At 37.4% G+C, this 16,158-nt stretch overlaps 1 protein-coding gene across 1 annotated transcript in view; it reads left to right on the forward strand.

Annotated features, from left to right (window-relative positions):
* Positions 1 to 2,588: 2,588 nt before the first annotated feature.
* Positions 2,589 to 16,158, forward strand: part of Cad89d (cadherin 89D) — a 50,684-nt gene continuing 37,114 nt past the window's right edge. Inside the window, exons 1-2 of the mRNA XM_076318002.1 lie at positions 2,589 to 2,823; positions 12,455 to 12,654. Coding sequence (XP_076174117.1) covers positions 12,558 to 12,654 — 97 coding nt within the window. The 5' untranslated portion in view covers positions 2,589 to 2,823; positions 12,455 to 12,557. The remainder of the gene's footprint in view (positions 2,824 to 12,454; positions 12,655 to 16,158) is intronic.

The following is a 16,158-nucleotide window of genomic DNA, read 5'->3' on the forward strand; positions in this document are numbered from 1 at the left end:
GCAACGATTATTACGAGATTGGTGCTAATCGTTCCAAGAAATCGATCTTCATATGCTTTCGTTGGACTTTAATTAATAATTAACGCCAATCTATTCGGGAAACACCCTTTGTCTATAATTTCATAGAATGCTTTTAGACTCCGGTAAATTGTTTTTACTCGGACCGTAGAAACGCAAACATTTTCTCTTTGTTAAGTGCTGTTACGTTTTTCTGAACGTCTTGCGTTCTCAGCATCGCCGTGTCGGTTCGGTTTACCGCAAAAACAATCGTGCATTACAGTTCTACCACTTATTTGCATGATTCTGTCCGTTCACTTTTCCTCGCTTAATTCGACCACGTCGCGATTACCTTGAAAGGTTCTTACCTACCGAGCAGGTAATGTCTAGATCGGAATCGCGAGTATTGTCTGGCTTCAAATTCCTCCATTTTGATATCCGCGATGCAATATTTATCGGACATCGATACCGTTATTACGCGATTTAATTATCATTTCGAAGGTAGGAGACAATAATGAGTTCGAAAGGGCTGTAAATATACATTGTTATAATGCAAATTGCATTTTATTGTGTTTTATTGCATTTTATTGCATTTTATTTCATTTTATTTCATTTTATTGCATTTTATTGCATTTTATTGCATTTTATTGCATTTTATTGCATTTTATTACATTTTATTGCATTGTTTAAAACTTAAGAATAGTACAAGCGTTTAAACATCTTTGAAAATTTAATTTTTCGTTTCTGCGAATGACAGATGTAGAAAATGTTAAACTTTCACTATTGTGTCCAGTTTTTAGAATGAGAAATGAGTAGTAGAGGTACCGCCATTTTGGTTTCTAAATTTACTTAAAATTTAAGGTTAGAACGTTGTTGTAATTTAGAATTGCTCACAGGGTATTGACACAAGTTTGTTAATTACAGTGACGTAACCTAAAGAGATACCTTCACTTTGAGATGAATGTGATAATTTAGGGTTGATGATGTTTTAATTTAGGGTTTCCTACTAGCTCTCATATTCCCAGGCTTGAAACTGAAAGTGACTTTGAAAGTTTGTCGTTCCCGTTCCCCCGTTCGAAATTTAGGCTACGCATCAAACAGTTAAACGACCTTCAGCAAAGACGATCAGGTGTCTAACCACTGCACAAGGAACATTACTCAAACGACAAGCTCCAAGTGCGATGTAACTTAGTGTACAGATAAAATATTGGAAAAATACTAATCTGTGTTTCTTTTTCAGCAGCACTTAATTTTTTGTTGTCATTAATTTTGTATAAAATGATAACAAATTTCAACTCGAGGAAAGTGAAAATTTTCTTACTAGGGAAAGAGAAAACAAGAAAATAAAAAAGAAGCTGTAATTATAATAGTTAAATTATTAACATAATGAAATATAATTCTTAGATATTATAGACATCAAAATAAAATAAAAAAGAAGCTGTAATTATAATATTTAAATTATTAATATAATGAAATAAAATCCTTAGATATTATAGACATCAAAATAAAATAAAGAAGAAGCTGTAATTATAATATTTAAATTATTAACATAATAAAATATAATCGTTAGGTATAATAGATATCATAGAAACTATTAACGATCGTAATTCAATGGCTTCGATGGGTGACAGTAATAGTTTCTCGAGCACTTTCGTTAGATTAGCGAAATTATAAACAATAAAAGGTTTCGAAAGTTACAAAATTGTCCCTTTGAGTAAATTGAATAACAATAAATCACAAGAAAAACGTTATTCATTATAGAAAAATGTTATATAACAATGTCACAGTTGATCTTTAAACAGTCAATAATTGGATCTTCCACCCTATTTCACCCAAAAACAGTTCCATCCCTCGAACACGAGTATCATTTTCTTCAAAAATCAGAAATTTTCAAATGGTCGATGATTCCTATCAAAAGTAAATAAAAAAACTATACAATCGTGAATAAGTAAATAAAGTAAATAAGTAAATAAGTCAAAAGCAAATAAAAAACTATACAACGATACAATCGTTTCGATAAAAAACGATTTTCAAAGATATCAATTCTTTCTACCCTATTCTAGCCGCAAGTGCGAGGTTTCGCTCTCCAAACACGAGGGAGCATCGACCACACCGATCTCTGACCAAACGGAGATTGTCAAGTGGTCGATGTACCCTGTCAGCATCGGGCGAACGAGATGCCTCGAATTCACCGAGCACCGAGTAGCCCGAGACACCTCAGGTGGGTCGGTGCACCGTGGACAAGCTGGTGGTCACTGGCCGTTGAAAGCGAAAGGACCGAACGTCCTCCGCGCGAAAGGAGGATAAACGTTGGTTATACGAACGACTCGTGTACGCGCGGACCATTTGCCTGTTCCTTCCTTCGGGGCAAGTAGGCTACCGGCCGTAGTCGGTAGCGCCAGCCAACCCAGGCCGCGTACGATACACCTCTGTTTAACCGAGCGACGCTGGAAGTCCTGGGGGGGCCTCCTCGTGGGGAACCTCGCGTACAGTGGTGGACGTACGGCCGCCGTCGAACCGCGGCCAATGCCAGTCGTCAGTGAAACGTGAAACGCGAACCTGGGCGAAAGTTTTTGGATCTCGTTGGCGGCTACCTCGGTGGCAGCACGAGCCCAAGAGGTAGGGCGGATTTTGTCGCGTAGGTACACCTGCTGGCAAACGGATTCGCCGCGAATCTTATTAGAACTCGCGCGGTAAAACGGAACGGGTCATTCGGATGACGAGTGCCGTGCGGTGTCCTTGCACTTGGTGTGTTTATGTATACTGTTCTCGGACTACGGTGCGCTGTCTCCGGTTCCATCCAATTGGAGCATAGACTGAGCGAAGGTCAGTAGACGGGATGTTTCCCGGCGCGTACTTTTCTACCTGTTGTCGTTCCGTGATTCGAATTGTTCGTGGACACCTCGAGTTGCGGGGAATGGAACTCGAGGGGGACGTTCGATGGAGATGTTTCGAACGTTTGCTAAATCCTCGAATGCCTTGGGTCTCTTCGAGGTGTTGTCATTTCTTGGGTATCTTCGGGGTGTTGTCTTGGTAGGCTTGAACGTCTCGATAGGGTTAACACAATGGTTAACGTTGATGTGGTTTAAATAACGATAATGTTTCGACTTCTTTGTACAGCCTTTGATGAAAATGTTAATGCGGACAAAACTCAGTTACCTATTGTCAGTTGCTTTATAGAGTCGTGTATCATTGTATCATTTACAATTTGATTGGTCATTGTCATTTTTTTATCGATGTTTCGATAACTTTTGTATTAATTATTTTGTCCTGAAATTGTCGAATTGCTATAATTTGAAGATTATGCGATAGGACATTGGTAAACATTGATAGTGGAATATAAATTGAAAAACGAATTTTTGTAAACGTAGTATTTCTATTAGTTGTGGCAAATAAATCGTTCGTTGGTCGTGTTGTTATTTTAAAGTCGCGATATTGCACATTGATAAAAGGATGAGATTAGACTTTAATAGTCTGGTATTTCACCGCTGTATCGCGTGAGATTATAGAGGGTCGAACATCTTGGTGAAGAGATAGACAAAAGTACAAAGTATATACAAGTTATGTAAAATCAAATTTTGACTAGCAATATTATCTTTTTAATCTAATTCTACAACACAAATACGCACAAACTCCTCGATGGTATAATAACAACAGTGATGACTTTGTTATTAGATTCTAAAAATCGTTTAAAGCCTAGTTTAGTTTCAAGGTAGCTAAGAGTATCGAAGTTTACTAGTTGTGGGGATGACAATAGATCGAAAGCTGAGCACTGTTTGGTGAATTGCTTATGGAAGCTCGTTAATTGTGATTAGGAATTATTGGTGCATGATTAGAGGTAGTTTGAAATGATTTGTGAGCGAATATAATAGCTGCCATAGGTTGGGGTTCAGTAGATAATAGTAGCCTGGATGTAATCCTCTCCCCGGTGATTATTATTATTACTATTACAACGTCTTTATTACTTATATTAGGAGAAAGTGTACATGTCATAACAGAGTAACTGTCTAATTGCGTAAAGTCGGGGTACTAACGAAGACTACTTTTAAACCTAATCTCAAAAGTTTATGTACTGCTAATTAGAGTATTTGGAAATCGTATAATGTCAGATATAATTTAAGGCACGAGAAAGATTCAAGTAATTGTTTCGAACAGATTTTTTCATTAGAGTTAACATTTTCAAGAAAAATAGTTTAAAAGACGTTTGAATGCATCCGTTGCTGATAGATGTGCTGCAACTATACTTTCGTGCAATGAATACTGCTTTTACAGCAATATTTAATTCGATTAAACGTACTCACTTTATAAGTAATACATGCTTGAAAATGTCCAAAAGATTAATTTCCATGTCACAGCAGGGAAAATAATTTATTATTTGCCATCGTGGAATAATTTGCACGAACAATCACTGAGGTACTTTTATTAATTGGCGTACAACCATAAAATAAATCAACTTTCTTTAAAAGAAAGGCTTGTGTGAAAAAGGAAAGTATTTTATGGTTTCAACGAATTTTTGGACGTAAAGTTGCATCACACACTGTACATGTTTGTTTCTGTCTTACATTGATGATAGACTCAAGATGTGGATGTAGTTATTTTGTAACAGATCCTTCATACGTCGATCAAAGAACAATTATTTATCATTTCTTTTCGATGTTCAATCGTATATTAACTTTTTACCAACTAAAACGAAGTAATTTACGTTCGTCTACTTAATGTTTAGACGCAATCCTAACAGACAAAAGTTTTGCGTGATCTCATTGCAAGAGAACTTCAATCGGGTAATTGCCGCGGAATCCATTCGAGTTATAGTACGCGTAAAAAATAAATCGAGCGGATAGAATTATGAAATAATGAAAGTCAAATCTCATGGTACTTGAAACGTGTACAAAAGAATTTATTACGTGGTCCGTTGATTGTCTGGTAATTAATTTTAATGCTTTCTTTCCAAGTTATTAAACTAATTGCTCGGCATTTCTAATAATTGTTTGTAACTGATAGTCCAAGAATAATAATCCGGTAAATGTAGAAATTGATGCGTCGAATGCTGAAATGAGTTACTGACACGTGCCTTATCCACTTGTTATGTCATTGTAATTTTTTACAAGACAAGATTCCATAGAAGGCATTACAGCTGCATGACGTAACACGATTCCACGTTGGTTAAGGAATTACAGTTACATTTTGAGCACAGTGTACATACTTTTGACGAATGATTATGTTTGCTGTCAATTGAAAAGTATTTTCGGGAACAGGTGTTCGATACACTGCCTCGAGTGAGGATAAAAATACAATAAAATGCGAGTTCGATGAACTACGAGGACATTGTACCGAGATAGGCAAATGGAAATTATTTTAGTAAATATTATATATTTGTTTGGAATATTTTTAACATATAACCGTTAATATCACCGCTGAGAATTATTTAAAACGCAGTCTGAATTGTTACTTTTAAACAGAGTATAAAATCATCGAACAAGTGTTATTCTTTCCTGTATATTTAAACAAGATCTATAACGGGTGGTCTAATAATTCTTTCCATCTTAGATATTTACTCTATTTCAAATAATAAGCAGTATTCTTTACAAAACTTACGTAGCTTCGTTATGTCATCTTTATTTTCTTAAATGAAATGTTTATTTTCCATTATATAGCTTGTTACAGAATTAAATTTTGCGAACCAAAGTATCAAGTTCTCTCTTCGAATTAATACTTTCCAAGATATTCATTATTCCTTCCAATTCTATTGTAAGAAGCTTCAACTTGAAAAGGTTTTATCTTAAAAAAGATATTCTTATCATCTTCATTCGCAAAGGAATTATTTTTATTTAACAACTTTATTCACCCGAAGAAAACATACTACAAACGTATGAAAATATAACATTTCATGGAGGAAGTGAACATTTCGTGAAAGCAGGTTCGGTGAAGTACTCTATTTACGATTTATGTCTTCTTCGAAACCTTACAATTTTTGCAAGCAATTCTTCTTTCTATTATTTAAAACAGCTCGGATATTGGAGGACAGAGTTGTTCAAACGCCCTCTGTTTGTCTCATAAACAGTGCTGACAGTTTTGACAAACACGATCCAAAATGGTTTCACAGTCAGGAGTTAAGAAAATAAGAGAACCGGAGTACGCAGAGACAACGCGCCCCCTGTTCGTTTGTACTCACGCTTCCGCACGTTTCTTTGTTGACTCCTGTACACGTTTAAACATCCCAGGCATTTCCATTATTTCTTGACAGTTGTTTTGAACCCGTGGTTTCACCTCGTTTAACGTAACAACCGGCATATTATACATTACAGTCTTTAACCTCTAATTGCCAGCTATATGTACAGTTTTCGCGTTTCGAACATGCGATGTTAATAACTAAATTGCTGGGAACATAATTTCAGAATTTATGCCGATTGTTGATTTGTATGGATCTAGTTAAATTCTCGTGCTTTTAAACGGGTCTAGTTCGTGCGACTAGTGTGAAATATATGTACATAATTTAAATAAATTAACAGAATGCTTGATGGAATTGGCAATAAAGTTTCGACGATTGTTATTGGTTTCTGGCTGGAAACGTTTTCGATCCGAGTTTGTTAACCTAAACACCGGGTTACGATAATCAACATTTTACAATTTATTCCAACAATCGGTAATTATATCCATATATATATATATATATATATATATATATATATATATATATATATAGAAATGTGAAATCGCCAGTGAGAAGTAAATAAAATTTGCAGCTTATTCGAAACTATTGTAAAAAATTTTCTAGTTTACAGTTTCTGAACAACCTAACCTAAAAGTGCAATGTGCATAGACTGTTTACTACTTGGCAATCACATAAAAGCGTGTACCACACTAGTAACTGAAATTTACTCGAGTGATAATCGAGGTTAAGTTTCTTCCTTTTAGACAATAGTTTTGCAGTTTCTGTAGAGTAGATGGAGCCAAGTTGATGTATCGTTTGTCCTCAAGTTTTTATCAAAGATGCGTCAAATTGTGACGTTCAAGGATCGAGATATTCGGATGTAGATGTCAAGAGAGTGGACAGGTGGCAATCTTAGTCCTACGTGTTACGAAATCTCCCTGTGTTGCGCTACCGAAGGCTCTATGCTTCGAAGACGTAAAAAACCATGAGGTTTCTCGGTGTACAGTTTAACGCGTTACGGTTCCCCTCGATAACACGACTCAAGGCGTACGCTCGCGCCATTAAGACAGATACCGTTCACTCGCGCAACACGAAACACGTAATTGAGCGAAAGTTTAGCCTCCTGGTCTCTGTCGACTGGAACGGAAGTGTCGTTGCGCTGTTTAGAAGCTTCTTATTAACCCCTCTCATCGCATCTTCACTTCGCACTTTTCTTCAGCGTCTATACGGCCCTGTCGTGAGTTCGGAACAAGTATTGGGCTTTTGTACGAAAAGAAAAAAAACATTTCCGGTCGGTCAGAGTTCGCTTGAAAATATTGGGTTGTTCGGGAATTTATTTCGTTTTCCAAAATGGAGAATATATAATTTAACAAAATGTTTGTATACTCTAAAAAAATTGTGTTTCATTTTCACCAAAAAAGACAAAAACAAAATGACTTTCCGAACAACCCAATAAAATAAAAATAACGCTACGATTCGGCGACGTGGACTTGCAAACGACGCGACCAATCGGCTGTCGACAAATTTCTACGAGTTTTTCAGCTCGTTTTCTTTAACATCTTTTGGAAAACGCGTCGAAAGGAAGAAGAACCAAATCCACGAAGTAAATTGAATCTTTAGACTAATGGTATTGTATAAAAAAAAATTTTGGTATATACAAATATAGTTCAATATCAACGAATAACGCGTTAATTTTCTCATCTTTATTTTTGTTTCTAGTACAATAAATATATGTACGATTAAAAAAATGATCATCGAAGGTACAGTGTTACAAACGCGTAAATGTTCATCCTGTAGGAACGAAACGTAAGATCGAGTCAGCGGTTGTAAACAAATGGCGAACGGGAGGTGAGAATCGTCGAGGCTCGAGAATGTAAATAAACATACCAGCGATTACAAGGGACAACCTCGCACTTTCTCGCATTCGTTTCTTACCACAGTTCCCGATACAGTCGCGAACGAAATTTATGGCAAGACTAGGTGTATTCAACGAAGAAAAAAAGACCTTCCGAGCGGTTAAGTTCGGTAAGTTCTCAGTCAGCCTTCGTAAGGCTAACCTACGGTTGTCCACATTCTACTTGCAACCATATTCCCCTTTATCGCGAGATTGTTCTTTCCTCCTCTCCGCGACGGACCCGTGCATGCACGGTTTCCCATAGAAGCTACTCATCGAAGCTGACACGGATCAAGATTGATCGTTCCATCGTCCCGAGAATAATTCTTGTCGTTCGAACCGGACCCGCGAGGGGCGAAAAAAGCCGAGACAAATAACGAAGTGAGTTGATCGCACGCGGTTAATCAGTATCCTTGAAGTATCCACGTGGAAGCAGGCTCCATTGTCTCGTTGAAAAAGGAACGCGGGACCAGGACAAATGTCGTCCATTTCGTTTCGCGAGAATCGTCCTGAAACTTACCCTTTGTTCGCGAGCGGTGAGTCGGGGATCACCGGGAATCCCCGATAATAATCCCCCGTTGAAAGAATTCGCTTAAAACGGCGTATCCGATTCCCAGAGCCGACTCTGTTTTCTTCCATGTCCAGTAATCGGATCGCGTCGTCCCCGTAGAAAGCGCCGCGCGGCGTCCTTGCACTTGGAACGCTGAAATTTATACAGCTTTCATTCCTTCGCTACTTTAAAGTAGGTTTGGTATTTCACTTGTGCCCGTTCTCTCCTTTCCACTCTCTTTCTCGCTGTTTCCCCCGTTTTCTCCGCCCGTTTGCGCTCTTCCTCGATTTCGTCCGCATCCGCGCTTCATCAGGGTCAAGTCGAGCGATTTGCGACTTATGGGGGAACTCCGGTATTCTAACTCTTTCCTGATTCTTTTCCGAAGACACTACAAGACTTTTTAGTATGGGGGTTTTGCACATGTATTTACCAATATTTACGCTAGACTCAGAATTTTTTATGAACGAAAATAATACAAATTGCAAGAGTTGAATAATTTTAGCTGCAGCGTGTTTTGAAAAACTGATCGACTCCTTCCTGATTTTTTTCCGAAGACACTACAAGACTTTTTAGTATGGGGGTTTTTCCATATGTATTTACCAATATTTACGCTAGACTCAGAATTTTTTATGAACGAGAATAATACAAATTGCAGGAGTTGGATAATTTTAGCTGCAGCGTGTTTTCAAAAACTGATCGACTCCTTCCTGATTTTTTATCGAAGACACTACAAGACTTTTCGGTATGGGGGTTTTGCGTATGTATTTACCAATATTTACGCTAGACTCAGAATTTTTTATGAACGAAAACAATACAAATTGCAAGAGTTGGATAATTTTAGCTGCAGCGTGTTTTCAAAAACTGATCGACTCTTTCCTGATTTTTTCCCGAAGACACTATAAGACTTTTTAGTATGGGGGTTTTGCACATGTATTTACCAATATTTACGCTAGACTCAGAATTTTTTATGAACGAAAATAATACAAATTGCAAGAGTTGAATAATTTTAGCTGCAACGTGTTTTGAAAAACTGATCGACTCTTTCCTGATTTTTTTCCGAAGACACTACAAGACTTTTCGGTATGGGGGTTTTGCGTATGTATTTACCAATATTTACGCTAGACTCAGAATTTTTTATGAACGAGAATAATACAAATTGCAGGAGTTGGATAATTTTAGCTGCAGCGTGTTTTCAAAAACTGATCGACTCCTTCCTGATTTTTTATCGAAGACACTATAAAACTTTTTAGTATGGGGGTTTCGCGTATGTATTATATTTATCAATGTTTGCGCCAGATTCAGGATTTTTTATGAACGAGAATAATACAAATTCTAGGAGTTGTATAACGTAATCTGAGTTAACTTGTACGATTGATCAAAACGGCGACGAGTGGAGTAACACGGAGGAATATACAGTTGGGGGTAGAAATGTTTTATTATAATATATTTTCGTAACTGATTTTAAATACGATATTGTGCAAATTCTTGTGTTGCGATATTCTGAATTATTAGAGGAGAGAATGATAAATAAATTGTCTTGCTGGATTTGATAAAGGGCTTGGGTTACAATTTTTAATCAACAATCCAAATAATACTAGTCGCGTGCAATTGGTTAAATTGTTCTCAATGCAAAAGATTCTGCGTAATAAAGACGTTAAATTCTTTCGAATAAAATCAAATTTTGTTACATATTTTATGCTATCGAAACCTTTATTTCTCATTCGTCTTGGAAAGTATTACCTTCAGATCCGAATGTTCGTTTAAGCCTCCTTTCACCGAATATATCTAACCGTAAATAAATGATCAGGATCTCTTTCCGCAAAGTATGAATTGCAATCGAGAAATTAAGAAAGATGAAGGCAGTCGACCGGCGATAATGGTAAAAAAGAAATTGGATTTCTTTTCCGAAATCGTACAGAAGTTCTCCATCTATTCCGGAGTTTTCCGGAGTACGTCAGATTGATTGACAGCCGCGACTCGTGTAACGCCAATTTGTTCGAGTTACGGTCACTAGCACCGTCGAAAGTGAAATCGTAGCGTGCAAAAACGTCGACACAGATTTTCGTGATAATTTGTCGCCGAGTTCTTAACATTCCCTCCGACGCAAATGTTGCCGTAATTTTGCAACGTACTTGCGCTCAACTTATCTAAATAAAATTCTGCATCGTACAGACACGTAATAAGTATTCTCCATTTCACGTTTCGTTTGAACGGAAAGGTTTCATAGGAAAGAGTGATTGTGTTAACATTTATACCGTTACGCATTATATATACATATTTTTTAATCATCGTTCGTCCTTTGTGGAAAAATTAATCTGTGCCCGTTATAAATTATTTTTAACAGACGGTGGATGTTATTATTAATTTTGTTGTTGACCTTGAAGCACCATCTTGTTTCTTCTGATCGTAGTATTCGTACATTTCGTTTGTCCATTCATTTATTTTACACAAACGTCTTTAGCTAGTCTGTTTACAACAATGTTAGAAACTTCGAGCCATTCAGTCTGAACTTTGAAACCTCTCACACTCAATGTAATGAAATCTGCACCTTGATCTTTGACCGAGAGATTGAAATCACTTTTCTTGAAAATTTGAACACAATTCCTCGAGTTTCGCTTATTGCTTAAACAGCTTCTGTGACTTTCACACCTTTGTTCAACTCATGGATCATTGCACGTTTTATTTACACTTCGTTAATCATTTTCTTCCTCATTGCGACTAATTTTCTATGCACGTAATTGAAAGAAATTAATAATTGGGGTATATACATAATGTTGACAACTATTTCAAATTGTACTCTTAATTAATTTCGATTAGCTAAGCAATTCTTTAAAAGTCGATCTGGACACTTTAAATAATTACATTTAGAAACGTTTCAGCTACAGCTCGCCTCTTTGTTCGATTTACTTTCTTAACTCTCGTTTCTCGTAGTTCACTTTGCACGTAAAGTACCACAACCTTCGTACAATAAGAATTTTCAACAAACAAGAGAAAGAACCTCTACACCCTTTATAACTGAATCTTCAGTTTGCACATCTGAACGCCTATAGTCGTCAGCCGTGCATACTTATCAAACCTGACCATAGGAATTCCAGCCAACGAATGCTAAAGGTTGTTAAATAAACATAATTTATCGTTAAAATCGAAACGCGCGGAGAATGTACCCCAAGGCAACATTTAAACCGTACAGTATCGAAGAAAGAATCACGTACTCCCATTGTACGAGAGACTCGAGACTACCAACGATGGTCCACTCGCGAAATTAGGCTTATTCTACGCACGAGCCCCGATACCAAACCGTACCGTAATCCTCAACTTCGTTCAATTTCAATTTTCCCATCACGCCGGCCGACCATCGCGAACAATTTCATTTTCACGCATTCCATTGGTTTTTACCATGCCCGTGTACAGGTTTCACAAGGCTTGCCTAATTTATACAATTTCACCGCGGGAACAATTACACGATCCAGCCGCGGACGTGAATGTATTACACTCGCGGGTGCCCCCGGTGCTTTCTCTTTAACTTGAACTTAATTGCACGGGGAACGCAGCCTCGCTTCCCTCTCAATGCGAGCGCTGTTACGCCTCGTACGTAGGTTACATCGTTTTCTAACCGACCAAAGTCTAACCGGTACTGTAAACAGAGGAGCCTCCTAACCTCGCTGATCGCGAACCTAATTGCGATACGGAACGCCTCGTTGTTCCTGCTCGAGCGTAAGCCGCGGAGGCTCGTCTCGATCTCCCCTAACCGTCACGGTTTGGCGCGCGTTGCATCCAGTTCACTCCGCGAAGATGCAAACGTCACGGTGCAACGGGTGCAGCCGTTTGTCAGTACACGACGACTCATCGTAAATAATTTCAGACATGCGAGAGGCTAGCCCGTGACACGGAAGGAAGGAAGGAAGAAGAAGAAGAAGAAGAAGAAGAAAAAGAAGAAGAAGAAGAAGAGGACCCCTCCCCGAACAATGACGCGATCAGGGAGGACGCTTTCATTGGGCGCGCCGCTGATCCTCGCCGGGACGATCTTTCTGCTACTCGTTACTCACATCGGTCACGTGACAGGTACGTTCGCGCCGTTGTTGTTTGTTTACGATATCTACGCGCGTGACACGATTTGAAAACTTACGTTTGAGAGAAATTCGATACAGGATTTTAATCGAGTATACGCTCGATGAACGTTTCGACGTGGTTGCGTGGAATGAAAATAAAACGTGAAACGATAAATGATTAATTGGGATAGTTTGTATCGACAAAGTGCAGTATTCTTCTGTAGGTTGTCGGTATGCACTAGTGACGAACAGAAGGTCGTCCCGTTTAATAATTTTCGCTGAAAACAATTTCAAAGGGTATGCAATTTTTAGTATCGAGAACCAGGGCTCGCGTATTATGGGGCACCCTGTATATTTAGATAAATCTATTCCTGACCTACTGTTGCATACGACACTTCAAGGAATACTGTTTCTCGTAAAGATGGACCGTTGATTCCCATCGTTACGATTTTAGATCGTGAGATCGGGGCCTCGTTCTTATTCAAACCGCAATTTGTTCGCCGTTAATGAATCTTTTCTCGTTCGTTCAAGCGCAAATGAATTAATTAATTCAGTGTCTCGTTAGGTTCGATGCACCGGTCCCGATGATAGGAAGATTTTATATTTTAGAGAAATGTAAAAATATGAAACGTAAGAGGAATATAATGGTACAGTAAAACAAAAGAAAAGTGGTTATTCAAATTAATCTGAAATTAGTGATTCTATATTGAAATAAAGTATAAGATAAAATTGAAAAAAGATTGATTTAATTAATAACGTGAATTTTAATCGAATTACCTCAGGTAAATCTATTATAGTAACTCCCAGAAATTTATTATCAAATATTGAATTTATCGTGAAAGCATTCTGCAATAATTTGTGTTTTTTTTATCTGTTTTCATTTCCTTTCGTGTTGCGGTTCAGACACATATTTCATGTACATAAATATAATGTAATGCATATATTCAGGAGCACCTACCGTTATTTATTACATTGAGCATTAATCTCTACGTGCATAATTGTGGTAGGTAATTCCAATTTTCTATTCACCGAAGCTTTCGTTCAAAGTTCGGTAAAACGAGTGTTTCTTTTAGTTGTAATTTGTTCTTCAGTTCTCTGAAAGTAATTTCGTTGACAACTCTTCAAAAGTAAAAGTTTCCTACTTTCCTAGAGTTCGTTACTTCCTGGTTTTTACCTCGTTAGTTTTAATTATTTTCATGCCATAGTCATATATAGGCAATTACAAAAGACCATACGCATCCCATGAGTTAGCAATAATATAAAAATACGAGAATTTCGATAATCCTATCGGTATTAAATCGTTTATTAATCGAAGTTCAAATTATTTAATATTTATCATTTATTCGTTCAAATTTAAATTAATCGATAATTTGATACATTTATACAAATAAAAGTTCACCTTTTATTAATGAAATTTTTTAATTGTTATCAATAAATGTTCGCTCGTATAACTAAAAAAAACTCTTCTTTTGCATTTCTATGAAACCTATTCGTAAAAAAATGTAGCAAATGCAAAGTACAATGTAACAAAAGTGTCTGTACGAATAACATAAAACTTGTACCTATTATTACACAAATGATAAACTAGCAGGTACGATTTATCGTTGTATTCAAATTTCTTGCCGGTGTTATATTCTAAATACGAATTAAATTTCTAAGTAGTTAATACTTTCAACCTTGTATTTTCTTTTTTCAAGACATTGTATTAAAAAACTGCAAAATAATGATATATCGAGGTCATGGAGGATCTTTGATCATGAGGTGTATTTAGTTCCGTCGCTCGGGAATTTCGAGGATCCTTTTTCATCCCTGAATTAACGAGGACATTCCTGAAGGGAGGAAGACAAGAAGGGATGGAATGCACCCGACAATGCATTGTCGCATAAACCGGCAAAGCTACTTAAACGCATATACACTGCTGTGTACGATGTGAGATCAGTTTACAGTGAACTGCAGACGAATAGGTCTATGAAACTTCTACTGCAGCATCTGATAACAATGATTGTAATGTCAAGATGTTCGAATCCCTTTATTTTGTTCTTTGAAGAAAAAAAAGAATTCATTTTTATTTATAACAGAGTTCTAAAAATAATTAAAGTACCATCTACTAATATAGTTTCACTGCTCGGTAAAGATTCACTACTTAATAAAGTATTATTAGTAACCAATCGGTAATGACTGATGAATTAGTGGGCAATTTGGCAAGAAAATATTGTTACGTTAAATGTACCTGATATTTCTTTAACCCTGATGTTAAAGTTTCGATCTGTCTTCGTAAATTGCAGAATCCACAAATGCCAACTCGTCGCTACTTTAAACAGTGCATAATGGCCTTCAATTGTCTTTTTGTCGAAGAGACTCTCAGATTCTTGATGGAAGTTAACTGTATATCTAATTACGGTGACACTCTTATATAGGTCATACACACAGTTCTTGCTCGACAGAGAAAGGATTGCTTTTGGTATCTATCATAACAGTACTAAAATTTAATATCCGTTGAAGTGGTGATTCGGAACTCCTCGTGTATCTAGGTTATACATAAGTGCAATAATTAATGCATCGGATTCGCAAACAAGGAGAAGAAATTAAATTTCAAAGATTAATAATAAAATCCTATTTCGCTGAACGTGTAATTCACAAAGCACGTAAACCTCGGGACCATTGGTGGATATTTTCGATTTCCAACACGTGACCTATTAAAGCAGACCCGACAATCGGTAATCGAAAATATACAAATAATTCTCTACCCCTTGGATGTGCCGTTATATTAACGTAATTAATATTTAAAATCTTGCCAGTTAGGAATCGACGAATGCAAGATGTTGCTTCCGTTGCACAATATGAACAAAAGGTGCAGTAACAGTACTTCACAATACCATGCTGTCCTGAATGCAGGTGAAAAGCAATTACTGTAATCGCAGTTGTTTGTTTGCCATATCCCAGCACGTGAACGACGCAGGGTGTCTCAGACTTATGGCCAACGATGTATGGGCACGTCCAGCGATACGCTTGTGTCCGCGATGTAGTTCCATCGAACCGATGGAAGCGCGGAAACGTGCAAAAACCCGGTCGACCTTGTCCCACTTCCGTCGAAGCTTTGGGGAACGAGCTTACTTGTGTAAATGATACACAACACATGCAGCGGCCGCAGGCTGTGGCGCGTTTTCGAGCCGTTTCGTTATGTAATCGTTCCGTTGTATACACTGGGTGTTTCAGAATCGTGGTGTAGCACGGGTGACAGATGTTTCGGTGTTGGAGATCAGAAACGAGAGAGTCACTCCGAGTGACTTCGATTGGTGGAACGTAGGCGATGGAATTGGAAGGGATTGTTTCACAATGATTGATTTTATCTACTTAAGTCAGGTCCAATGATGGTGTCGCATGGAGAAGGAAAGATCGGGCTCGGTAGGAATTACGGAGTCGTATCGGAACAGACCTCTGACCTAAAAAGAAGAATCGGGTCGTAAAATTATTATTTTAGATCACTGAAAAACTCGTCGGGTGTTAAAGTCGATTT

The sequence above is a fragment of the Ptiloglossa arizonensis genome, chromosome 8, assembly GCF_051014685.1.
Source record: "Ptiloglossa arizonensis isolate GNS036 chromosome 8, iyPtiAriz1_principal, whole genome shotgun sequence".
NCBI lineage: Eukaryota > Metazoa > Arthropoda > Insecta > Hymenoptera > Colletidae > Ptiloglossa > Ptiloglossa arizonensis.